Source organism: Bubalus bubalis, chromosome 3 (genome assembly GCF_019923935.1).
Source record: "Bubalus bubalis isolate 160015118507 breed Murrah chromosome 3, NDDB_SH_1, whole genome shotgun sequence".
In the NCBI taxonomy this organism is placed as follows: domain Eukaryota; kingdom Metazoa; phylum Chordata; class Mammalia; order Artiodactyla; family Bovidae; genus Bubalus; species Bubalus bubalis.
This window is the reverse complement of record NC_059159.1, coordinates 33,001,729-33,029,373: the sequence shown is the minus strand read 5'-3', so window position 1 is coordinate 33,029,373 and position 27,645 is coordinate 33,001,729. Positions and strand designations below refer to the sequence as shown.

The window sequence follows — 27,645 nt, the reverse complement described above, 5'->3', positions numbered from 1 at the left end:
CTCTCCTGTATTTTTCTCTCTCTATGTTTATGATTGCTCCATCCTCTAAACTCCAGCTGCATTCACTGCCTGCACCGTCCTTGTATTCTGGTATTTATCATTTTGTCTGTACATCCTGCCTTTGCAGCTAAAGCACCCCTTTATTTGACCATGGGAGCTGTGTTTTGTACTTATTTGGGCCACCTGTATAGATACACTCTCCTCGGTGTGTGTTTTTCGATGGGGAGGTTGATCCCCCTGATATTAATTACTTGCCACTGAACTGAGGGCCAACAGTGACCACCTTTCACTGCAGTGGCATTCCTCACGGCACCTCCTGTAGTATCTGCCTGGCATAGGGGCTTACTTGGGGAGCCTGCATTTTGAAAGGGCTCAGAGTTCATTGGTATGAAATGAATCGCAGAAAGAAACCACACCACAATCTTTTAATACCTGTCCCGCCAGGCATGGCAGCCTCTCCTCTATATCCGCACTGAGCCCAACACCAGATGATGCTGTGGCTGTAACTGAATACTGGGTCTCCATCCATCAAAGGGCCAGTGAAAGTCACCCAGCCAGCTTGCTCACCCGTTTGGTGAATCTCACTGTGTGATCTCTCTCTTTCAGGGCTCTGGCTGACATCCTAAGACAACAGGGACCAATCCCCATAGCACACTGTGAAAGAGAAACTATCTCGGCCATCGATAGCTCTCCCAAAGAGAACACGCCGGTCCGATCGTCCTCCAAAAACCACTACACCCCCGTGCGCACAGCCAAGCAGACTCCAGGTAAGTGAGCGCTGATCACTTTGCGTCTCTGCTGAGGCTGGTGAGAGGGTTCTGTGGTGTTTCTGCTTCAGCCAGGCAGGTCGTGGAGCCCTGACGTGATAGGCTTGTGGAAGAGTCTGGGGACTGTTCCCCCTGGGGAATGAGTGGTGTGGGAGACCGCCGCCAGTGAGTGTCTGGGCTGGAGGAGAGCTGATTGTTTAGGGCCTCTGGGATCTTGTGAGTGTCTGCGTAATTCTCTTCCCTGAAAGGAACTTGCGGCAGCCTTGGGGGTGAGGTATAGTCGCTGTCTTGCCCACGTGGTGGGAAGGCAGATATTTGACAAGAAGTGGCTGCAATCAGAGACTGCTCAACCGTTGGAATCTCAAAAAGCATTTCCTGTGGGTAGGGATTACGTCTGTGTTGTAGGATAACCCTTTCCTGTGCTCTGTGGACTCTGGATATATGAGTTGCTGTGTAATAGCAATATGCTGGGTTCTTCTACTTGGTCATCACTGTAACCCGTATGGAACAATAAACAAAACAAGGGAATAACAATGAATAATATAACCTCACATGTATGGGGATCTTGCTGTGTGCCAAGTGTTATGCTGATCATTTTACATGTATTGTCTTGCTTATTTTTCACAGCAGCCTTTGAAGTGCTTGTATTATCCCTTTTTTATATATGGAACAGAAAGGCTCAATAATTTTTCCAAGGACATATGGTCAGTATGAAAGCAAGCCTGGATTCAAACTGAGGCATGTAGGTAACAACAGTCAGGTCTAGAAAACCCTAGTATCCTAATCCAGGTTGGGACATTACTTTCTCCGAGTTTCTGAGAGGACTGTCCCCTTATGAGAACAGCTGGGAAGGTCATCTCTCATTCTGAGCTTTACCAGACAGCCTATACTGGCCCCAGCCTCAGACATGACTTCTGTGTTGATACTTGGATCTGAAATCGTCACCCTATAGCTCCTCAGAGGCTGTAGGGTCTGAACTAAACCTGCAATAAAGATATGCAGTCACTAGGGGTCAGTAGGTCTGCTGTGAATTCAAACTGTAGCAGACATGCTATCGAGACCAAATTTATTAAATCAGAAATCACATACTTGCCTTTGAGGTAACAGAGTTAGGTCTTTTGAGACTCTGCTAAAAATCAAGGACATTCACCTCCCCCAAGGTACACATATGAATATCTATTTGATCCAACATGTTGTGTAGGGTTTACAAGGTTCTTCCAAAGTTAAAAGTCTCTGATTTAAAATTAAAGATGAGAAATCCAGCCTTGCAAAAATTCTAAGATGCATTTTTAGCCTGAATATCATAAATGTTTAAAATGTAAGTAATAGAAGGAACTGGCAAAAACCTCGAGACCAGTGATTATCTCCCTTGCTGCATATTAGAATCACCTGGGGAAGCTCTTAAAAATGCTGATGATGCTCGTGTCTGGGTCCCACCAATTAACCAGAGTTTCTGGGGATGCTGCTGGCAGCAGTATTTTAAAAAATCACTCGAAAGTGATTCTAACACACAGACAGAATAAAGAACAACTTGTCCAGATGGATTCCTTTATTTTATGAATGAAGACACTGAAAGGCTGTGCCAGTCGTTCTCAAATTTGGCTGCACGTTGGAATCACCTTGGGAGCTTTAAAAATTAAGAGTACCTGGGCCTCACCCCCAGAGATTATAATTTAATGCATGTGGGGGTGTGGCCTGAGCAGGAGGTGGGGGCTTGTTTCTTTCTAATAGGTTGTCGTTGTTCAGTCGTATCCAACTCTTTGCGACCCCGTGGACTGCATCACCCCAGGCTTCGCTGTCCTTTACTATGTCCCGGAGTTTGCTCAAATTCATGTCTTTTGAGTCAGTGATGCCATCCAACCATCTCTTCTCTGTCCCTGCACTTCTCCTCCTACCTTCAGTCTTTCCCAGCATCAGGGTCTTTTCCAGTGAGTTGGCTCAGCTGGCTAAAGTATTGGAGCTTGACCTTCAGCATCAGTCCTTCCAATGAATATTCAGGGTTGATTTCCTTTAGGATTGACTGGTTTGGTCTCTTTGCGGTCCAAGGGACTCTCAAGAGGCTTCTCCAGCACCACAGGTGATTTTAATATGGAGCAAAGTTTGGGGAATCACTGAGCTGTGGAAATTGCAGAAAGGTGCCATTCTAACTTACTGTTGATTGTCTAATTTAAGCTTGGTACTGTGACCATCTACAAGGGGGCCTTTCTGTTTCTCCAAAGACTCATGGTTTGAAGTCAGGCTCTTCCAGAATCTTGTCTATGATTTTGGAACTTCATGTCACTCTGGTACCCAAAGCATTCCTGGAAGTTTATCTTCATCCCTCTCTGTTCTGCTTTTCTCTGTCTCATTCACAAACCAGATAGTTCCCAGTCACTGAGTCTAGACTAAATGGACAGTCTTGATTTGCCCTTAAATGCCTTTCACTGGTCGTGAAGATCTGTTATTTCTTCTGGTTTCTGTACATATCCTTTCCTCTGTTGATCTGAGAAGAGAAGCTTATAGTCAAATGATTCACTTCTTTGTTTTGAGAAATCCCTCCCTGTATTTCTCAGTTTGGAACTCTTCACTTGGCTTTTAGAGATGGGAATTGTTCCCTGGCCCAGAATGCATTCTCAATGGTGATACTTAGATTTAAAAGCAATTTCATAACCATCTGCAATGTCTACAACTTCTAATGGATGCAACTGCTTTTCCGAATAGCTGATCCTTTGCCACAGAAGACTGCGTTTTGAGCAGAAGTTTAAATAGAACTTTGTGTACGTGTTCAAAGTGGAGACTTGTTGGTTGTGATTTCACCACTGGTCAAATCAACAGATTACTGATCAGAGGAGTATTGTGGCAAGAGTCTTGTTGGGGGATCTTGAGAAAGACATCCAGAAATCTCAGGAGGCAGCATAGCCTATGAGTCTGGATCAGCCTCATCAGCATCACTTGAGAGTTTTTGAGAAATGCAGAATCTTAGGCTCCCATATCACCTGCTTGAGGAGAATTTGCATTTTCATGAGCTCACATAGCAAGTAACATTTAAAAAGCCCTGATATAACATGGGCTGTGACATAAATGCCTCTCAGTATTTTTTCCTTTTCTTCCCCTTTCACATGCTGCGTATGTGACTTTCGCAAGTTTCTTTGCCTTTCTAAGTTTCTTCATCTGCCTTGAGGCTCTGTTAGCCTCAAGTACAGCTGTGTCAGCTCAGTCGTGTTTGACTCTTTGCGACCCCATGGACTGCAGCATGCCAGGATTCTCTGTCCATCACCAACTCCTGGAGTTGACTCAAACTCATGTCCATTGAGTTGGTGATGCCACCCAACCATCTCATCTTCTGTCATCCCCTTCTTCTCCCACCTTCAATCTTTCCCAGAATCAGGGTCTTTTCAAAAGAGTCAGGTCTTCGCATCAGGTGGCCAAAGTGTTGGAGTTTCAGCTTCAACATCAGTCCTGCCAATAAACATTCAGGACTGATTTCCTTTAGGATGGACTGGTTGGATCTCCTTGCAGTCCAAGGGACTCTCAAGAGTCTTCTCCAACACCACAGTTCAAAAGCATCAATTCTTCTGCGCTCGGCTTTCTTTATAGTCCAACTCTCACATCTGTACATGACCACTGGAAAAACCATAGCCTTGACTAGACGGACCTTTGTTGGCAAAGTAATGTCTCTGCTTTTTAATATGCTGTCTAGGTTGGTCATAACTTTTCTTCCAAGGAGTAAGCATCTTTTAATTTCATGGCTGCAGTCGCCATCTCCAGTGATTTTGGAGCCCCCCAAAATAAAGTCTGTCACTGTTTCCACTGTTTCCCCATCTATTTGCCATGAAGTGATGGGACCAGATGCCATGATCTTAGTTTTCTGAATGTGTAGAGTTGTTCAATGAGTTAAACTCAAGAGATCACTTAAAATAGATCCTGAACATCGCAAACCTCTATATCAGCCATAATGGGGCTATGGAAGTATATTCACAACTCAAGGCAAATAAATCAAATTAATGAGAGAAATATAGGCATTGGTGTCTTTAGACCAGGAAGGATCCATGGGGTTTTATCCAGGATGAAAGCCCCTGGCCCTAAGCCTTCTGTGCTTGCCCCTGCCTGTAGCACATCCTCTGAGGATGAAGGGGCTTTGGAGGGCTCTTGCATGTTGAAAGCACAGGCTTGTTTGGTTTAGGGAGTGGAATGAGGGTCCTGCCTTAATAATAGTAAAAGCAATGATACCACGAATATGGAGTACCCACTCTTTCTGGCTAGTCTGTTAGTTACTTTATTTACAATGCAAAGGGGATCCTGCAACAATTTCATAGCTATAACATCTCTTATTTCCACATTGGCAGAAAATTCCTCTTTCCTTCCATAAGAGCTCTTTATCCTAACTCTTCTAGAAATCCCTGTCCAGTTTTAAAGGGAGCTTTAATATTGGACAGTTACTTTGGACACGGAAAATCAGTGAAGCCCATTTCCATCTCCCACTTCTCAAGTCTGGCTGCCTCTAGACTCTCACTACTCCAAGTGTGGTCTATGGACCAGTAGCGACTGCATCCCATGAGAGCTTGTTAGAAGTGCAGACTCTTGGGCCCTTCCGCTGACCTCAGTCAGTTCAGTTCAGTCGCTCAGTCGTGTCCAAGTCTTTGTGACCCCATGAACTGCAGCACGCCAGGCCTCCTTGTCTATCACCAGCTCCCGGAGTTCCCTCAAACTTATGTCCATCGAGTCGGTGATACCATCCAGCCATCTCATCCTCTGTCAGTCCCCTTCTCCTCCTGCCCCCAATCCCTCCTAGCATCAGAGTCTTTTCCAATGAGTCAACTCTTTGCATGAGGTGGCCAAAGTATTGGAGTTTCAGCTTTAGCATCAGTCCTTCCAAAGAACACCCAGGACTGATCTCCTTCAGAATGGACTGGTTGGATCTCCTTGCAGTCCAAGGGACTCTCAACTAACCCTGACCTAGTGATTCAGAATCTGCATTTTAACAAGATCTTTAGGCGATTTGTGCACATATTAAAGTTGGAGAAGATCCCATTAGCACCGCAAGCCTCAGCCCTGATGACACACTGGAATGATGAAGCAGTTCTGATAACACTAATGCCTGGCCCTTACCTCCCAGGATTCTGATTGAATTGGTCTGGGGTAGAACCCGGATGTTAGTATTTTTCAAAAACTTCCCACACAATTCCATTGTTTAACAAACCAAGAACCAGAGCTAAAGGAAGATTGTCAAACAAGAAAAATGTCCTCAAGGACTGCAGAGTCTGAATTCACATCAAGACTCACAAAGATGGAGCTTGGCTGGTCCTTCCTAGTGAGCTGCAGGGGTAAGTCTTCTCCATGGCAGGTGAGCTGAAGGAGCAGGGGATTTGGGCTCATCTGAGAGAGGGAGAGGTCAGTCTATAGCTATGAGTGGAGTCCCTTGGGCAGAAGTAGATGTGAGTGAAAATACAGCAGGCTCCCCATCCACAGATTCAGCCAAGCTCAGATCCTGTTCTGTGTTTAACATCCAAGGTTGGCTGAATCCTTGGATGTGGAAGCTGCAGGTGCAGAGGGTTGACTTTGGGACTCAAGTATCCATGGAATTTGGCTTCCCTTGCAGTTCCTGGAACCATCCCTTGGATACCAGGGGCTGACTGCATCAGAGCTGATTGGCACACTAATAAGAGCTGGGCATCATGATATGTACTGTGTCTGGAATTGCAGGTCCCTGAGCCCAGGATCTCAGAGGCTTGCAGTGGGCTTTCGTGACCTTCAGGAATGGGGAGGAGTGGGGACCTTGCGTGTTCACCTGGTGTGATTCACTCCTAAAGAACCTGTCTTGGGACAACATGGGGAGAGGAGGGGTACCCATCCCTTGGATATCATGTGTTGGGGTTCCAAAATCTTGATAACCAACTTACCATCATCAATAGTGGCGTCTGCTGGAGGGAATCCAGCTCCACACCACTGAGAGTTGTGTACATGAGTTATCAGTCCTCTGCCTCCTGTCACAGCCGCCTGCATTAATGGCAGACCAGGGGAGTCAAAGGGCATGCCTCCAAGCTTCATGGAGACCAAGAATGGGGCTGGACAGTTGACAGAGGGGCTCTTAGTTACAGCGCTGTGTGACCCGGCCCCTCAGTGCTTCCTTGAGCTCAGACTCTATTACCTTCTGCCTTTCTCTCTGGGATCCAGACACCTGACCCTCCTCAAGTCAGCGTGTTCTTGCCTTGAGGTATTTCCCCTTCTCTTTGGTGGCAGGAAACTGTCCAGCATCAGATATTTGTGCTGTGAAAGTTCATGCTCACAAAAGGCTGACGACCTTTCCTAATCTCCTCATCTGCACCTGTCCCCTGCTTCATTTTCTTCTGGGCACCTACACCATCTAACGCCATAGATTGAGAAGATCACTAGTCTATTGTCTCTGTCCCTATCAGAATGTAAGCTCCATGTAGGCAAGGCTTTGGCTTATTCTCTGTGGTGTCTTAGATCCAAGAGCATTCCCTGGCAGCTCATTGTAACAGCTCAGTGAGTATTTGCAGGGAGTCTCAAGATGGTCCTTCACTTGGAAAGATGGAGGAGCCAGACCGCAGGCGTTAGTGACCTGCCTGAATGCTGCAGAGCTTTCATCAAGGTTGCGTGACCTTCTGCTGCCCTGTCTGCACAATTAGCATAGAGTTGGCCACACTGACAGCCCAGTGGGCTGGTTATATGGTGTGGAGCTGAGCTGGGAGGTGCCAGTTTCCAGTGCCCAGGCTTCACCCCACAGCCTTTCTCCTCCCGTCCTGGGGCTGACCCAGGACTCCAGGTTCAGTGTGGCCAGAGGGTAGGAGCTTTGCTTGCTTCCCTCTGTAGAATGGGTTAATAGTAGTGCTTCCCTCCTAGGGCTGCTGTGGGGAATAAAGGAGTGTTGATACAATCAGAGCAGCATCTGACAGAGAGAAACACTGTTTCAGGCCTGCACCTCTTCCTCTGGTGGTCACCAGGCCACGCGTGGCTGTTTGTGGAGCCCTTGAAATATGTTTCAGAGCCTGACAAGATTTCCAAGAGTAGGTCTGAAAAAAGAAAGAATGTTAAAATAGCTCCATAATTTTTTATATTGATTACATTTGAAATGATAATATTTTGGATATATCAGGTTAAATAGAATCTATTATTAAAATTAATTTCATCTATTTCTTTTCATTTTTTAACATGATGACTAAGAAATGTGGACTTACCTATGTGGGTCATATCTATGATTTGCATCTCATTGACACTGGACAAGGCTGCTTTAAACATTAGTGGTGTGGGGGCCATCCCCGATGGTCCGGTGGTTAAGACTCTGTGCTTCCAATGCAGGGGGCATGGGTTGGATCCCTGGTCAGGGAAATAAGATCCTGCATGCCGCATGGCCAAAGATCAAATAAATAAAGTTTTACAAATGTTAGTGGTGTGGAGCATCTCCTTGAGTTCAAGTTTCGGTCTTGAACAAAAAATCCTCTCCATTTGGGGAGCTTACACTGTAATGGAGGAGACATAAACAGGTAAATAATTTCAACGAATGCTAAATGCTCCAGGCATAGGCAGGCAGGTGATGTGTTAGAGGAAGGCTGGGGAAAGGGAGGCCTGTTTCTAAAAAATTTATTTTTCTTGAAATATACTTGATTTACAATGTTGTGTTAATTTCTGCGGTATAGCAAAGTGACTCAGTTATATCTGTGTGTACATTCTTTTCCATATTCTTTTACATTATGGTTTATCACAGAATATTGAATAGAGTCCCCTGTGCTATACGGTAGGACCTTGTTGTTTATCCATCCTACATATAATAGTTTGTATCTGCTCATCCCAAACTCCCAGTCCATCCCTCCCCACCCCCTTCCCCTTGGCACTTGTGATCGTGTGGTCCTAGGAGGTGGCATTTGAGCTGGCACCTGACTGACAGGGAGGAGCCAGCTATGGGGATATCCAGAGGAAGAACATTCTAGGCAGATGGACCAGCAAGTCCAAAGGCCTTGAGGCTGGAGCACGCCTGGCTGTTCACGGAACAGAAGGCAGGCACAGGTGTTGAGTGTGGTCAGTGATGGAGTGGCAGGTGCATGATGAGAATGGAGGGGTAGACGTGGGCCAGTCTCGCTTGGTCTTGGAGACCATGGTAGGGAGTGTGGATGCGATTTAACTATGCTGATCTGATGTCTGGTAAGATAGCCTTGGTTGCCAAATAGTGGACGTGGACTCTGTTGAAAACCAGGATAACCTGTTTTTGTTGTAGTTTACTAGTTAAGTTGGAGAAGGCAATGGCACCCCACTCCAGTACTCTTGCCTGGAAAATCCCATGGACGGAGGAGCCTGGTAGGCTGCAGTCCATGGGGTTGCTAAGAGTCGGACACTACTGAGTGACTTCACTTTCACTTTTCACTTTCATGCACTGGAGAAGGAAATGACAACCCAGTCCAGTGTTCTTGCCTGGAGAATCCCAGGGACGGGGGAGCCTGATGGGCTGCCATCTGTGGGGTCGCACAGAGTCGGACACGACAGAAGCGACTTAGCAGCAGCAGCAGCAGCAGCAGCAGCAGCTAAGTCGTGTTTGACTCTTTGCAACCCCATGGACATAGTGCCTTAGACAGCTCAGTCATCCTGACATAGGATAACCAGTTAGCATTTCTAATAGAAAGATGGGCTAATGGGAGAGCTTTCTCTGGCTACTTCTCCTGCATGAAGACGCCATACCTGTAAAGAAGGCAGGATCATACATTGACAGAACTGGACAAGCCAAGACCCAGATCCTGCCTGAACTTGGACCAGCTGATAGACCTTAGTCCAGGGCTGTTCAGCAGGGCTTGGCAGACTTTTTCTGAAAAGGTCCAGGTTGTAAATGTTTCAGACTCTATGGCCGTAAGGTCTCCGTCGTAGCTACTCAGCTGGACCACAGAGATACATAAGAGTGAGCACTGCTGTGTTCCCATGAAACGCTATTTATAACAGTAATATATGGCTGGGCCCATGGCTGTTGTTTGTCGACCCCTGTTCTTAATTTCTCTCTGAAAGCCCCAGGCACCTTCCAGGCAGCCTCTGCTTTCGTGTGACATGTGAGTGGGGGGACACATCCCTCACCAGGATGCTGTGAGCAAGTCAGAGGCCAGCACAGAGTCGTGAGCCCAGGAGTGCCCTGTAAACATCAGGCCCCACTCCCCCGCCTCCCTTTCCTGCAACTCTGGTCAGGGTGTTGCTGGATCTTGGCTTTACAGCAGGTAGAATGGGACCTAATGAGAGCTAAGGAATTACTATGCCCCACTAGAGTCCAGGGTCCCCAAGGTGGTTCAGTGTTAAAGAACCCGCCTGCCAATGCAGGAGACACAGGAGAGGTGGGTTCAATTCCTGGGTTGGGAAGATGCCCTGAAGTAGTAAATGGCAACTGACTCCAGTACTCTTGCCTGGGAAATCCCATGGATAGAGGAGCCTGGAGAGCTACAGTCCATGGGGTCACCAAGAGTCGGACACGACTGGACGTCTGAGCATAGGAGGAGGAGACGCGGAGACCAGGGTCCCCAGCCTGACCTTCTTGGTGGTTATATTCACCACCCGGGTAATGGTGTAGAAAGCGTGCTGACTAAAGTCATGCAGCACCAGGAGGGTGCCCAGCACCCCCATGACGGCAGACTCAGGGTTCCGAATGTCTCTGTGGGTGTGGACACCCGCAGGTTATGTCTACTGCCGGGAGCGCCTCCTTCCATTGTGTCTCAGATCCCGTTTACTTCTGGTCCTCAGATGCCCTGCTCCCGGGATCCACATCCCCGCCCCGATCTCTCCCAGCTTGGTTCCTTTAGGTGTCAATGTGCTTCCCCCACCTTAAGGCAGGAGGGGAGCCCTTTCTCCATTTCACCACCGCTCCCCACCCCCTGGCTGCCTGCTTCTCTCCTTGACAGCCAAGCAGAACAGTCGTCTACACCTGCTGCCTCTGCTCCCGGCTTGCTGACTTCCGTCCTTGTCCCTGCGCCTCAGTGGCCGTGGGGGTCCCAGGAGCAGGCTCCGCTGGGCTCTGTGGCTGGAATGGGCCTCCCACCCCTCCTTCCACCAAAACCAAGGCTCTGGCCGCCTGGACCTGCTGGGTTTTTGGGCGGCAAGTCCTCCCTGGCTTCACAGGCTCCCACGATGCTCTGCTCTTCCCTCTGGAACATTCTTTATACCCACTGTTTCTCAGCCTCCCTGTTCTTCCCAATCTCAGCTCCCCTCTCGCTGTCCTGAGTCCTGGATGGGTCAGCCCCTCCCCAGTGCGCTTGGCACTGCGGAGTCGGGGGCGTGGGTGTAGGGAATGAGTCCCAGCTTGGACTTCTGTCCTATGACATCTCCCTAAGACATGACCGCTGTCAGCCCAGCTCAGGGCCGGGTACACAAGAGCTGTGAACAGCACACTAACAGTCTTGTGTTTGGGGGTCAGAACCCGTGTGTCCCATGAGGCGGGGAGCAGTCATGCAAGAGAGTCACAGGGATGTAGCTGACCCTGTGTTTGGTGTGAACAGACAGAGCAGATCAGTCGGTAGCCTGGAAACAGCAGTTTTCCAATTGCATTGAAGGAACCTTGGGTCCGGATCTTGGGAGGTGACTTCCCTGTCTTCTTAGTGTGTCCTGCCCTTAGACACCCATGGCTTGTCCTCCCCAGGGAGGGACATAGCTGCCAGGAAGCCTGAACACCCTGGTCTTTAAAGGATACTTACAACGGATGGTGCTTTTAAAATAATTAAAAAAATTTTTTTTATTTTGTATTGAAGTATAGCCAGTTAACAATGTTGTCATAGTTTCAGGTGAGCAGCGAAGGGACTCAGCCATACATACACATGTATCCATTCTCCCCCAAGCTCCCCTCCCATCCAGGCTGCCACATAATGTTGAGCAGAGTGTACATGCCCATCTCAAGTTCCCTAACTATCTCTTTCCCTTATCACCCCCACAACCAACCATAACTTCATTCTCTAAGTGTGAGTCTCTTTCTGTCTTGTAAGTTCATTTGTGTCATTCCTTTTTAGATTTCTCCTCTTCTTTCTGATTTACTTCACTTAATATGACGGTCTCTAGGTCCATCCATGTTGCTGCAAATGGCATTACTTCATTCTTTTTGATGGCTGAGTAATATTTCATCATTCCACGTGATGACTTATTTCAATCTTGTGAAATTATTTCAATCTTGTGAAACCCAGTGAGGCAGCCTGTGATCAGGCCCACTTTGTAGACAGGGAGACTGAGACTCAGGGGCTTCAGAAGCCTGTCCAGAGTCATACCACCAGGAGGCACTGGTCTGGGCTCTGAAGGAAGGGTAGTCTGACCCCACAGGCCACACCCTGAGGCCAGACTGAGCGGAGGTGCAGACAGGGCCCCAGGAGCCCCTACAGCTCCATGGAGCCTGTCCCTGCCCCTGGGTCCACGTCCGGCCCTGGCTGCCTAGTGCATGGACTTGCGGCTACAAGGAGGACCCTAGAGGAGGCTAATGGTCTCAAGACGTGAGCCTCTCAGCTCCAGGACGGACCTCCCTGCCACAAAGGGAGCGCTCACCCCAGGATACTTTGAGGAAGGGGACTGAGAGAAGCTACTGGGCATTTTTAGCATGGAGTCAATGGGGGTGAGGGGTGGGTGCTGGCCTTGGAATCTCTTAAGATTCTCCCTTTCTGAGAACGTAGAGGTGTAGCTGGCATTTGAGGGCTGATCCTGCTCAGAGCCTGCTCTTGCGGGTCCTCCCACCCCCAGCAGGCAGTGGTGGGGGCAGTGGGACAGCCAGTACTCAGGGCCCGGCTGGCATTGGCACATGAGTCAGGAGGCCTGATTCCAAGCTCACTCACTTAGTGGCTGCACACGTGCATGCTCAGTCACTTCAGTCGTATCTGACTCTTTGGACTCTATGGACTGTAGCCCACCAGGTTCCTCTGTCGATGGGATTCTCTGGGCAAGAATACTGGAGTGGGTTATCATGCCCTCCTCCAAGGGATCTTTCTGACCCAGGGATCGAACTCGTGTCTCCCGTGTCTCGTGTTGCAGACAGATTCTTTACCCACTGAGCCACTTTGGAAGCCCCGCTTAGTGGCTATACCGACTCATCTTCCTCTTGGGATTCTGTGATCCCTCCCCATCCTCCGCACCCTGGGGTCAGAGCCCAGACTTGGCCAGATCACCATCTGTCCTCAAGGCCGGACAGGTCATGAGCGGAAAAGTTCTTCCCTGCTTCAAAATTTAAAGCCATTTAGAAAGTGAGTCCTGAGCTGTGTCCCAGTCCAGGGTGGGGTGTGGGTGATGGCTTTTCCCAGCACAGGGTTGCCTTGAGAAGGGAGGGGGTACTCCGAAGCAGAGCCCCCCCAAAAGCCCAAGGAGCTACCCTCACCCTGGTCAAGCCAGCTGTGCCTGACGCATCCTTCCAGCCCCAGGGTGTGGTCCTGCTCCTGCCTGGGAACTGCACGGGCTTGGGCTGCCTGGTCAGGGAGGCAGCCCATGTGGGAGGCAGATGAGGCCTGACCTCACCATATGGCCAGGGAGCAAGCAGGGCCGCTGAGCTGGGCCTCTAATTACTCACTGCGCCCAGAAAGCAGGAGGATTTAAAATACGTTCCGGCTGTTACCAGAGCGAGGTGCAGGGAGAGGGAAGGCGCTACGGACAGGGTTAGAATTCACAATGACCGCGGTGAGTTGGCAAAACCCAAGACCGACGGAGCACAGTGCAGAGAGGACACGGGCAAGAAGGTGCGAGGTGGGCAGGGCAAACTGCCACAGGCCTGGAGGGAGGGGGCGCATGGCCAGACACTAAGGTCACAAAGGGTGAGAGCTCCTGGGGTGAGGGGAGCCCAGCCTCTCTCCAGGCCGGTGCCAGGGCTCTTTTCCCCCAAGGAGCTCCAAGCCCATTCAACACAGTAAAGAATATTTAGAATGATGATGGAAGAGGAGATGATATCCAGCCACCCATCCCTAGATGTGAAGTACCCATCATGTGCTGAGCCAGGCAATGGATAAGACACAGACCGGCCTCAGGAGCTTAAATCCAGGAGCAGAAAGCCCAGACTAGACAGTGAAAAGATAACCAGCCATACAGATGCCTCATCAGAATCAGCCATGTGTTCAGAAGCTTCTCAGGGAGGGGCCTGGTTAGGGCCAGTGCCTTGAAGGATGGTGGGATTAACAGGATGGTGGAGAGTGTTCCTGGTCGGTGAACTGGGGGCAGCAAGAGCCTGGCAAGCAGGGCTGCTTAAGGGTGATCACTGCCTTTGGAATAGTTGGTGTGGCTTTTCTGTAAGCAGGCAGTGGTGATAAGGAACTGGAACTCTGTGTCCCGTTGGAGCAGGCTGGCTCTGAGCAGGAGTCTCTTCTTTTTCCTTCTCTAAACATAAGGGCTGTGTTCCTGGAGGGCAGGAGGTATGTGGGAAGGGGCGGGGGTGCCTGCTGGGGAGGTGCCATATGGCTCAGCTGGGCTAATGATGGGGGATGGGGTAGGGGATTGGACCCTGCAAGGAAGGGGTCTTGTGAGGGTCTAAGATAAGAGGCTCACAGAGCCAGAGGCACGGGGATCACAGCCCCTGGCAGTGCGTTGGGAGGAAGGAAAAGGGGAGGTCAGGGTGGGACTCAGATGCTCCAGTTCTTTCATTCATACACAAACAGCTTTAGTCCTTCACTGGGTACCAGTCACCAGGGATGTGGGAGGGCAGAAAGCCAAGTCCCAAGTCGCACAGCACTTACGTTCAGATGGAAGAGACAGAAAAGAAACTCATAAACACACAACATAAATGGCAGTGGTAAGTGTTTTGAGAGAAATAGGGCAGGAAAAGGGAGTAGTGAGTGATGGGAGTTGGGGGGAAGAAGCCTAATTTGAAGAAGAGACCTCATTACTGGTTGAATTACCGAAGCAGAGACCTGAATGGTGGAGGACAAGCCACGTGCGACCGTGAGCTGGGCGGAAGTGAGTGCTGCCGGGTGTGTCTGGGGAGCAGAAGGACCAGAGTGACTGGGGTGGAGAGAGCCAGGGTAGAGACGAGGCAGTGGATGAAGTCAGAGAGGTGGGGCCCTGTGGGCTACAGGAGGATCTTGGGTTTCATTCTGAGTGTGATGGGAGCCATCGTGGGGATTGCAACAGAGGAGTGATGTGATTTGACTTGTGTTTTACAGAATCGCTCTGCTCAGAATAGACCCTGGAAGGGCAGGGATGGAGGGAGGAGTCAGAGGAGATGAGAAAGAGATGGAGACTTGGACTAAGATGGTGGTAGAGGAGGACCTTTGAAAGACTCAGCTTCATGGCTAATTTATTATGAACGTCTTATCTTGAATAATTTTAAGCCAGTGGAAAATTTTCAGGTGACTGAATGATTCAGTGAGCACCTGTATGCTCTTCACCAGTTGTTGACATCTGCCTCTCTGTCTTTCCTCCTCCTCCTCTTCTCATCTTCACCATCATCACCATCATCATCATCACCTCCATCATCACCGTCATCCTCACCCTCCACCATCATTCCCACCGTTGTCAGGATCACCGTCAGCGTCACCGTCAGCAGCAGCAGCCTCAGAACTGAACCCTGTGAGAGTAAGTTGCAGATATATCATGATTCTTCATTCCCCACTGTGCTTCTATCCCTGGATCTTCTAAATTCAAGGATGTTCTCCTGTGTCGCCATGAAACAACTACTAGATTTATGCAATTCCGCTGCCTTGCGATACTAGGATCCAGGAGGGTGTGTGATGTATTTGAAAGTAGAAATGAGAGCATTGCCAAAGGATGGTATGGAAGGTAGGCGGGGAAGGCAAGAGTCGTAGATGACTTCAAAGATTTTGGCCAGAGCAAATGAGAATGGCTAGCTGCAGTAAGCCAGGCTTTCTTCCTGCAAGGACCTGGAATGAAGAGCTGAGAGCTCTTACCTAAAGGAAAGATAGGAAGGACCTGAGTGTTGGCAGATGAGCTGAGCTGAGCTGGCTGGGTTCTCCAGTGGATGTTGCCACAGCGGTTATAAGGGAAGTCAGAGAATTTGGCTTTCTTTCTCTCTGTCATATACACACACACTCTCACACACTCCATAGAGTATATATAGATATACATCCATATACACACTTTCTTCTCCCAGGAATCTAGACCTGAACTTAGCCCTAGATTTATCTCACCATTATTGGTGGCTCAGATGGTCAAGTATCTGCCTGCAATGTGAAAGACCCAGGTTAAATCCCTGGGTTGGGAAGATCCCCTGGAGAAGAAAATGGCAGCCCACTTCAGTATTCTTGCCTGGAGAATCCCATGGACAGAGCAGCCTGACAGGGGGTCGCAAAGAGTTGGACACAACTGAGTGACTTACACTTTATCTCATCGTAACTAAGCAGCATCAGGAATGACCCTGACCTTAAGTGCCTCTAGGACAGGGACATGTCTGCTGTGCTTACTGTATTCATGGTGTACGTATCTTGGTCCTTAGCAGTCATTCAATAGCTATTTCTTGAATAAATGACACAATGAATTTTCTTACTTAATACACTAGACAGGAGGCAGCAATTGTGATTGTATACCTGCAGAATACCTGAAATAACAGTTCTGATACAAAAGCAATATTCTCCTATAAAAGAAATCAGTTCAGTTATGATTTGGCTTTATGTTATAAGGGAGCTTCTTTCATCTGATTGCTCTGGCTTTCTATGCATGTGGCTTCCACATCATAGCTCAAGATGGCTGCTGCAGCTCATCATCATGCCTGCATTCCAGGCATCAGGAGGAAGTAAAGGCCAAGAAGATCATGTTGCATTTTTTTGAGGATGCTTGCTTGAAGTTGCCATACCATTCCCACTTACATCACGGTAGCCAATGTAGTCTTTATTTTGGGTGGCCAGGTGATCAGTTAAAATATGGGAATTCTTTTACTAAAGAATGGTTTGTGAGGGGAAAACTAGTGATCAGAGTCATTGCATGGCTTGGATGGCACCTGGAGCTGTGTGATGCTTTCTTCCACAAACCATCGGTATAAAAAGCTGTTAGGGGCAGTTAATCACCGTGGCTACCATTCCTGCTTCCATAGTATCAACAATTAGTGGACTGTGAGTGCACAGGGCAAGTGAAGCCACTGGGCACCCCTGTAGAAGTGTCTCAAAGCTCTGAAGGGGTTGCGTTTCCTTACTTGGACTCTGATTAGGAATCCAGAACTTTACCCTGATAGCAAAGCCAACACATTCCAGGCAACCTCTGTGGAGTGTCCCCAGCTGTGTGAGCTCCTTGTGGTCCAAGGCAGTGTCCTGTTCACCTTGGGGCCCCCGCACTTTCACCGCCAGGAACGCTGGGCTCTCCTGCACCCTGAATCCTAGCCTGTGCCTGCTGAATGAAGAGACAGAAATCAATTTAGATGATTCAGGAGTTTTACCAGATGCAACAAAGCTGATTCTTCCTAAACAGAATGTTTGTGGAGGCTTTGCCAGAACTATCTAGAAAAGTGTATTGATGTGGCCATTGCTCTGGCCCAGCCACCTCCCCGTGAGATGAGGCAGGAGCAGTGTCTTCGAGATGGAGACCCCTGAGTGGGAGAGGGAGGTAGCCAGCAGCTGGGTCCGAGCCCACCCTTACCCCCCTCTCCCTGGCTTCTCGATTCTGATCTGTATTCAAGCTTTGTATTTCCCTTTGTGTGTGCTTAGCTTAGGGATTTATCACTGCAGCTTAGATCTGTGATGAAATAGATAAGCCTTCACTTTAATAAATGTGGCATTTCTTTCCCCATAAGAATTAGATGAAAGGAAGTGGGGCCTCGGAGGAGGCAGGGTGGGGCGGGGCAGCAGGTGGAGGTGGACGGCCAGGGCTACAGAAGACACTGCGGTCCAAGTGGCTCTGGGATGGGGAACCTGGGGCACAGTTTGGGGTCATTTTACAGGGAGGTGGTAAGAGGAACAGTTCTGTGTGTCCCAAGGAAAGAAACTATAAGCGGCAGAGTCTTAGGCTTGCTATGGAGCCCTTCCTAGAGGGAGCAGTTTGGGTCCCCAGCTTGACTCCTCCTTCTGGTGCTGCTGCAAAGACACTTCCTGTAACCCTTTGGAAAGGATGTGGGTGTGAGGTCAGGGGTAGCAGAGCTCTATCAGGTCATGGTCTCAGCTCCAGGGCAACCAGAGAAGCATATACCTGTAGTGGGAAGTGTGGGTGAGCTCTGTGACCTTGAGCAGAGATGTGGCTTAACCTCTCTGGACCTCTGTTTGCTTTTCTGTCTATGAGAATATCTCCTGGAATGATCTTTGTGTGCATGCCCTAGTGGCTCACATGGTAAAGAATCTACCTGTGATGCAGGAGACCCAGGTTTGATCCCTGGGTTGGGAAGATCCCTGGAGGAGGAAATGACAACCCACTCCAGTGTTCTTGCCGGGGAATTTCATGGACAGAGGACCTTGGCGGGCTACAGTCCGTGGGGTCGCAGAGTCGGACATGACCAAGCCACTAACATGATCCTTGTGGAGATAAGAGGCAATGAATATAAGGCCACTAGCACAGTCCAGGCATGATGGTTGGTGAGAAATCGTGGGAGAGCATTGGCGTTATTGGTATGGAGTTTGGATCAGTTCAGTTCAGTTCAGTCGCTCAGTCGTGTCCGACTCTTCACGACCCCATGAATCGCAGCACGCCAGGCTTCCCTGTCCATCACCAACTCCCGGAGTTCACTCAGACTCACATCCATCAAGTCAGTGTTGGAGTTTGGATCAGTGTCGCATAATAATGTTAGACTTTTCCTTCCACGACTTTCAGAGCAGGCAGCTCTGTGGTTTGGGTCATGTGAACCCACGTTCCTAAGCAGCAGTATGATAGGAATCCTTGGAAGTCAGTGATAGGATTCTCGTCACCTGCAGATGACAGGGATGAAGCTCAGAAAGGCTGACTAACTCACCCAAGATCACACAGCTTGGACGCGGCTGTGCAGCACCCCAAGTGGTTCCAAGAGCTTGTAAAGACAGGCTCTCCCAACCCTCCTGGGCGAACATTGTGTCCAGCCCTCCTAGTAGGTTTCATTCACAGCCCTAAGGTCACAGAGACCAAGAACGTCACAGGACAGAGAGAGAGACGGGGCCAGGCCAGTGACCTGTATTTTCAGTTTTCATTAGCAGGATCATGCTCCCAGGGCTGTTGGGCAAACACCTGGCTCCTTAGATTTCCCTGCGAAGGAAGCTCATGATGACCTTCAGAGCCGTGAAGGTTTGCCTGAGGCTGGTCAGCAGCCTCAGGCCGGTGGGCTCACATGAGTCAGAAGGGCTGGCTGAGCACGCTAAACCTCGTCGTTCTCTAAGAAGGAGTGAGATGTTCTTCTATGTAAATGTTCTTAAGTAGGAGCCACTGAAGATGCCAGCCTTGGTAACAATTTTGTTTATGTTGTTGCTGTGTAAAGATTTGCGTAAGCGCCTTGCAGGTTTTTGTTTTTTTAGGGGGGGAAACTTGCTCTGGGATGTATGATTGCTTGCTATGATTGAAATGCACTCCAGGTATATCGAGAGATTCATTAATCACACTTAGTCGTCTATTATTAATTGAGTCCTGACCTGATTCCAGGCATTGTGGAATGAATGATGGTGTACTGTGCCCAGGGAGAACGTACAGTCTAAGTAAATAAGATGTGTACCCATGAAGAGTTACATAGCAGTATGAGAGTTTAAAATCTGCACAAAACTATGATTAAAGAAATGTTCACTTGCCATCCTTAGGAATAAGGTGCTGCCCTTAGGCCTATGGAGAGAGAGATTGAAATACAGCATACAAACCAGCCTGTGTTGAGGGGTACGCATAAGTCGTGTAGGGGCATTCATAGAAAAAGGAGCAGGCTGCAAGTTCATTGCTACTCTTAGGCTTTAGTGAGTGCCTACTGCATACCAGGCCCTGTGCCAAAGATTGAAATGGTCTAAGGAGGCAGTGTGAAGGTGGTGGATACTATGTCCTTGAAGGGTGGGTAAGACCTGGATGGTCTAAAACCTGGGGAGGGATCGCCCAAGGTAATCCCCTGGGGTGGATTAAGGAAAGGTTCTTATCAGGGTGAAAAGAGTGGGCTTCGTGGGACAGAGATTAGGCCTGCCATGCTCATACTGGGATGGATAGTAAGAAAGCAGATTAGATAAGAAGGTTGGAAACAGAATGTGGAGGCCTTGAACGCCAGTATTTTTCCAAGGGCAATGCCTGAAGGGAACACCATAATGATAGTGGTGTCTATCACATTTAAACTCACATTCTAAAACAGCTGGCTGTTTCTATTTTTGATTGTTTGTGGCTACTATATAAAAATGCTATCGACTTTTATCTAATGCTCTTGTATCCTGCAAACTTGCAAATTCCCCTGTTAGTTTTATTAGTTTTTTCATAGACTCTGTAGGATTTGCTACATAATTATATCATCTACAATATAGTTTTACTTCTCTTTTATTAGATACATTTTATTTCTTTTCTTGCCTTATTGCACTGGCTAGGACCCCTTTTGCAATTTTGAATGAAAGTGGTAAAACTTTGTTCTTGATCTTAAGGAGAAAAAAATTCAGCCTTTTACATGGTGATGTGTGTGCTACATTTTTCAAAGATGCCCTTTATCAAGTTGAGAAAATTTCCTATAATTTCTAGGTTGTGGAGAGTTTTTTTTAAATCAGGAATGGATATTGGTTTGTGTTTATTTCTGTATCTTTTTCTGTATCTGTTGAGGTGATCATATATGGCTTTTTTCTTTGTTAATATGGTGATTACATTGACTGGTTTTTTGATGTTCAAAAAACCTTGCATTCCTGGCATAAATCCTACTTGATCATCATGATTTCTTATCATTTTTTTATATTATTGAATTTGATTTGCTGAAATTTGATTAAGAACATTTTGTGTCATTGCTCATGAAAGATATTGATCTGTAGTTTTATTTCTTTGTCATTTTGGTTTGGTTCCAGTGTTAATTCTCATCTCATAGAATGTATTGGGAAGTTTTCCCTCCTTGATTTTATGGAAAAATTTTTGTAAAATCCCCTTATGAGGTTATCTGAGTCTGGGGTTTGTTTACTTTTTATAGGAAGATTTTAAATTAAAAGTTCAATTTCTTTAATAGATATAGGATAATTATTTCTTTTTGAAACAACCAAGCATGGCTAAAAGATGTTTTAAAACTTGGTTCAAGTGACTGATCCCAGAACATCCTCAAAATAGAATTCATAAAAAGCCAGAGTGACCAGCCAGCTGTCTTGACATGGTGTTAACATGCAAAGAGGCCACAGTCAAATACCTAAACATAATTAAAAAGTAATTAGAATCTTTAATCGGTCTTTTGGAAGAAAAAGGGATCTATGAAACGATTGTGGCATACAACAAATTGTAAAAATTAAGATAATTTAAAAATTTAAAAACTTTTATCTTTCTTACTCTTAATTCCTTGTGTATCGTCAGAAGCTGCTTCCCCCAGCACTCTCCTTTCTCATAACACTCCCCCAAATTCAGCCAACTGGCCTCTGCAGGTCTCCCCCTGCCCCCTTGATTCTGTAATCAGCTTACGCTGATGTGTTCTTTGGATTCTCTTGTTCTCCTTTTACCAAGACTTTGAACATCAAAGTAGAGTTCTAGAAGTGATTCACCGAGGTAGAAAGTAGAAGGGGGAAAGAGGAAGAGGACAGATGGTTTGGATTAGATGCAGTCTTGCTGATGTCCCATCACCCTGCACGTTTTCCATTGTGACCTAGCGCCAGAAATGGTTGAGCATCTCCCCACCCTGCAAGCCGAGAGGCACCGGCCGAACCCCATGGCAAGGAGATGCTGTCTGACTCAGACTCCAAGTCTACAAACTGGAATTTAGACATTTGCTTTGGTTTTCCCCAGAGCCACATTCTACAAGCTTATAGAATGGAGGGCTCAACACACATTTTCATTAAAAAGCAGTCCTGCTGTTTATATGTGATTTGCTCCAGGACAGTCTAATTGGTGTGCAAAAATCATTGAATTTGAAGCCGAAGATCTGGGGTGTTTTTCCCAACCAGATTTCCAAATTTTTCATTTTATAAAACTTTCTACTTCTCAGAGTTATTGAACTCTGTAAGGTGTCCCCACAAAAATGTTAGCTGTTACTTACTGTCCTTTTAGACAATATATGTAATAAAATTCATTGCATTCATATAGCACTCTTCAAAAGCAAACATATAAGTATGTATGTATAGTTATAAGTATATACATATCAGTTAATCATCTTGTCAATCTTTTGAGGAAGAAGTAACTCTTTTCATCTGACAGGTGATCCTGTCTGAGATTCAGAAGGTTTAGTTAATGTGTCTGTCGTCACACAGCCTATACATATTAAAGCCCAAAATTGAACTCAGGTCTTCTGATTCACCGTCTGTTGTTATTTCTCCTTCTCCATCCCACCCTGATTACAGCTCAACCACTTATTTGTCTATAACAGGATTAAAACCAAGTAAGTCGGAAGCCTCATGCTGGATAAACTCAGGCACATGCTTATTGTTCTTTGGAATCTGAATTAAGGAAAAGAAGCTAGTCACTTTCAAATGGTGTCAGCGGGTACTGCACAAGGCATGTAACCCTAGCAGCACACTTGGGGAACTCAGACCATTTGTTGCATGCAAAGATGTCATATAATAATGCAGCTGCTCAACACTTACATTCTGTTGGAACAAGGAAGGGTTGTATAATGGCAGCAAGGTGCCATTTTGGATTTCAATAGTATAAAACTCTTGTGGCTAATAAGAAAATTCCAATTTTGTCCTTCACTGTGGGGAGACTTATCTCATATTTCTATTACTCTTGGGGAAGCATAGTGGAAAATAATCTATAGAATTCTATAGCCTGAACTTTATGTGAGGTTTGCAGTTTTGGCTTTATGGGTTTCTTGGTGGGTGGCTATTCCCCTGTTCTCTTTAGTTCTCCTAAGCTTTCTTCACTCAGAAATTCTTGTGCTTCTGCACAGAAAATCTTCCATTAGAAAACTCTGACTTCCATTTCATCACCTCAGAACAACAACAACACATACACACACATTCAAATATACACACTCTTACCTAGTAAAGAGTGGGCAAAGGCATTTGTATCTTTAGAGATGACGTTCAGCTTCAGGTAACAGAAAACTCACCAACTGCAGCTGAAACGATAAAGGTTGATTTTCTTCGTAGTCAGAAGTCCAGTGGTAGGCCTTTTCTGGAGTTGGTTCAGCTGTGCAGCAGTGCCTCCTAAGAACCAGAGGTTTCCCATCTTCCCCTTCCCATTTTTTTGCTTCACCTTATGGTTATGACCTCATGATTGCAAGATGGCTGCCACAGCGTTAGCCTTTATATTTACATTCCAAAAAGGGGGAAGGGCAACACCAGTGATGGTTATTTAGCTGTGCATATTGCTGCCCTAAATAATGTGTGTTTCGTTACAAAGAAGGAGAGAGGCAAATTGACTACTGAGTGGCTAAGTCCCAGTATCTGCCCTATCTTTTGGGTATACTTCCTTCCTTCTTCTTACAGGCTCAAAAGGGACCGCCTCTTTGAGGAGTGGCTTCTGGTTCTGTGCTCACTTTAACAAATCTCTCTGTAATAAAATAATTTAGACGTTTATTGAAATTCATTTTTTTTATGACTGCAGTATTTTTTTTTTTTAATGACTGCTGTATTATTCTTCTATCGCACTTTACAGTTTCACTGACGTGGTTCCAGTTAAACTCAACAAAGGTCATGAGATAGAATACCATCACCTGCATCCTTCAAGAGAGGAAACTGAGACCCCGCAAACTGAATGATGTGTTAGTCCTGGTCCTTCTCATCCAGGGCTCTGTCCCACTGCCCCACCTCTGCTTCTGTTGACCACAGTTGGCACGGCTCTGAGCAGATGCTGCCCTGGGTTGACTCACCTGGTTCAGTGGCCTGCCGCTCACCTCAGGACACTGGACTTGGTGCCATTTTGCAGACACTTGCTCAGTAGCTCAGTCACATCTGACTTTTTGTGACCCCGTGGACTGTAGCCTGCCAGGCTCCTGGATCCGTGGGATTCTCCAGGCAAGAATACTGGAGTGGGGTGCCATTTCCTCCTCCAATTTTGCAAATGCATGTAGCATTTTGCCAACATGAAATCGACAGGGAAGAATATCCTGGAAAATATTGCCCAGGTTTCAGGTTTCACGGATTCACACACAGTCCCACATACACAGGCACCTGTAAATCTTCACAGAGAAGGCGCTGTGGCTAAGGCATCTGTTCATTACAGTTTGATCTAAGGAACTTTGGATGCGTTGTTGGAAGTCTGAGGTGGGATGAGGTTTGCACATCCCATTTGGTGTGCCAGACAGACGGGGCCAGACTCCGCATCCCGAGGCTGGGAGGCAGTGGCATGATGTTTCCATGAGTTGCTGCCATTTTCTCCCTTCCCTTCAGCCTGTTGCAAATAACTCTATTCAGGGGCAAGGGGGCAATGCTCTATGTCCCCCCCACTGCCACACCCTCTATGCCCTGAGAAGAGCAGCTCTTCCTTTGCAGTTGGAGAAGCATGTATCTTAACAAGGAAAGAGGGGGATCATTCCTTTGTCTGAAATAATGATGTGGACGCTTTTTGAAAAATGACTCCAACTGGCCGCTCAGGGGCTTTAGGTGGGGAATTAATTCAGGTTGATAAATACACATTTAATGAGAGCTCAACAGAGCAACACGGCAATGGACCAAGAACCTCCCTTTCCTTTGCAGGGTGCATGCAGCCCACAGGCCCAGGCTTTCATGGGTCTGTTGTTACTATTTTAAAAAACTGTGGCCAAGATGGAGATGAGGGCGGCTGGAAAGTGGCCCTTCGGTGGCTTGTCGAAGCTGGCAGCTGCAGTGACAACTGGAATGAAAGAGAGGGTGGTACACCGTGACCGAGTGTGTATCTTTGTCAAGTTGAGGTGAGGCTGTAGGTGGGAGATGCATCCTTGATCTTGAGCTGTGCCTCTCAAAGCCTCAGTGGGAACAAGTGCACCTCAAATAAGGGAGGTCCCTGGTGGTCACCTCTCACCACGCCCCTCACCACACACCCCCACCCAACGCTTCGCAGCCCAGGCCTTGTCACTGCCGAGGGGACAAGGCACAAGTGTGCATCCTTCTGTACTGAAGATTCAGGAACAGGCACAAAAGGTACACATTCCAGTATCCTGAGCTTACACAGATCTGCGCTTTTTCCCTGTGCTTGGACAGCCCTTCTCCCACTTGACCATCGGTAGAATCCTTTTTTTTTGTATGTTTTCTCAGTTGTGTCCAACTCTTTGCAACCCCATGGACTGCAGCCCACCAGCTTCCTCTGTCCATGGGATTTCCCAGGCAAGAATCCAAGAGTGGGTTGCCATGCCCTCCTCCAGGGCGGTCTTCCCTACCCAGGGATCAAACCATGTCTTCTGTGTCTCCTGCACTGGCAGGTAGATTCTGTACTTCTCAGCCACCTGTAGCATCCTTGTCTTCTCCTAAGCCTTACTTGAAATGCCACTTCCTCTGGGAAGCCTTCTAGAATTCAACTCCTCCCTTCATCCACATTATCTCCTCCCACTCCTCAACGGCTTTTGGCTTTTATCTCTAGTTAGCACTCCAGTCATCCTGCCCTTTATCACAGTCCTGTGTCTGGATGTTGTTGGGAAATCTCCAGGTAAAATCGTATCCGTCAGTGGGAAAGACTACTGATGAGGCAGAGAAGGCTTTTCTTCCATGAAAGTGAAGACTCGCATCAGTTTCCCTTCAAAGGAACCAGAACCCAGTCCAGGGACAGGCTCTTTCACAAGGTAAAGTGTCTATTCAGATCCCATAGGACCCTAGGACGTTGTGTCCAGAATTTCATAATTCACTCACTTTGGTGACATGAATTTGGGAACTTCTCAGAATGTAGAACACGGCACATACCACTGCAAGCAGGATCCTGGAGAAAGAATTTGAAAGTGCTTATTAGAATGATGGAAAAGAAGAGATGATAGCCTGAATGCCTAGTATAAATATTTTGGCTATTGTTTATTGATATGAGAGTGCAGGAACCTCAGCTGCCAGACATGACTATTCTGTGCTCTTGATAGATATGGCTGCTGTTGAATTTTTCTCTTTTCTTTTACTTTAATAGTTTTTATTACTCAAGTAAAACATTTTCATTATAGAAAAATGTGAAAATGCAGTGAATAAAAGAAAAAATAATCTTACTCCTAGTCACCGATTTATATTTTGGTCTTTATTTGCATATATATCTGAAATTTTAAAATGAGACTCTACAGTGTTTCAAAACCTGTTATTTTCATTTCACCATATATCATAAATATCTTTACATATTAATAAGTATGCAGGAAGAATATAATTTTTAACAGCTTTTTTTTTTTTGCTATGGAAAATTTCAAACATATGTAAAAGCATAACCATCCCATGGTATCTGGGGACTGATTCTAGGACCCCTTCAAAGATCAAAATCTGAGTATACTCAAGTCTCTTTTATAAAACAGCGTAGTATTTTTTTGCACAACCTATACACATCCTCTTGTACACTTTAAATCATCTCTAGGTTAGTTTTAATACCGAATACAGTGTAAATGCTATATAAATAGGTACCCACACAGGGCAAATTCATGTTTTGCCTTTGGAATTTAAAAAAGCTCTTTCAGTCTGTGGTTGGTTGAATCCAAAGATGCAGAACCTGCAAATACAGAGCACTGACTATAGAGAACCATATATACAATGGACCCCCTGTACCATCACCTAGCTCTAAAAATTGTCAACTCACCACCAATCCCATTCATCCCTAGCTTCTTGACTACCGTCCACCCCAACACACATGCACACACACATAAAACCACTGTTAATCAGATTATTATGAAGCAAATGCTAGATGTAAAATTATTTCATCTGTGAATATTTAGGACTGAGTGTCTAAAAGAAAAGGAGTCTTAAGAAGGGTTCGGCAATACCATTACCTCATGTAAAGACATTAGCAGTACTGTCTTAATATCACCAAATACCTAGCCATTTAGGACATCTCCTTCTGTACCTGCATAGACCCTTTCCATAAAGCTACAGCATCATTTATCCACCTGGTACCTTGGTGTTGACCACAGATGATAGTCTTCTTGTTTTCACTATTACAAATAATGCTGCCGTGAATAACTTTGATTTTTTAATAGCTTTCTAATTATTTTCTTAGGATAAATTGCTACAAGCGTCCTTGCTGAGTCAAAGGCTGTGGAGGTTTTTAAAGTCTTTTATTTTAAAATGTCAAATTTCCTTCTAGTTCGTAATAATCATTCACTCAACTGGTGAAGAGTACAGGAGACTGTCTAATGGTTCTTGAAGTTTTTCTAATTCTTCTGTATAAACTTTAGAATTATTTTGTAAAAATGAAAATGCAATAGAACTAGTTTTTATTTTTGATTGCATTTTTATAATAGATTTTAAAGATTAATTTGTATTATAATACCAAGAATTCCTGTCCAAGAACAACCATTTCACGTCCTTCAGGAAATATAGTAAGTTTTATTCATCTGCATTGCCCACGCTTCTTTTAAAAGACCATATATTTTATATAATTTTCCATAATGGTGAATAGGATTGCTTTTACTTCTTTCCTTCTCCTCTTTCTTTTTCTCCCTGATCCTCCAACTAATTATTGCTGGTATAAATTACAGAATAAATACTATACATTTATTCGGTAATTGTCAACCTGACTGAAATTTCTTATTCGTTTCAGTGATTTTTTTTTTTTTTTCCCCCAATTAGTCTTCTTGGATTTTCTAGATCTGTATTCACATCATCTGGTATTTTGACTCTTTCTTTTAAATATTCTTAATTTTTCTTTCTTTTTAAAAAGTTTTATCTATTTATTTTTATTTTTGACCACTCTGGGTCTTCATTGCTGCTTGAGAGCTTTTGCTAGGTGTAGAGAGCGTGGGCTGCTCGCTGGTCACAGTGCAGTGGCTTCTCTTGTGGAGTATGGGCTCAAGGGCATCTGGGCTCAGTAGCTGTGGCTTCTGGACTCTAGCTGAGCC

General features: G+C 46.3%; 1 protein-coding gene across 1 annotated transcript in view; it reads left to right on the top strand.

Annotated features, from left to right (window-relative positions):
• Nucleotides 1–27,645, top strand: part of SHISA6 (shisa family member 6) — a 260,291-nt gene that overhangs the window by 23,529 nt on the left and 209,117 nt on the right. The window contains exon 2 of the mRNA XM_045164844.1: nucleotides 607–767. Coding sequence (XP_045020779.1) covers nucleotides 607–767 — 161 coding nt within the window. The remainder of the gene's footprint in view (nucleotides 1–606; nucleotides 768–27,645) is intronic.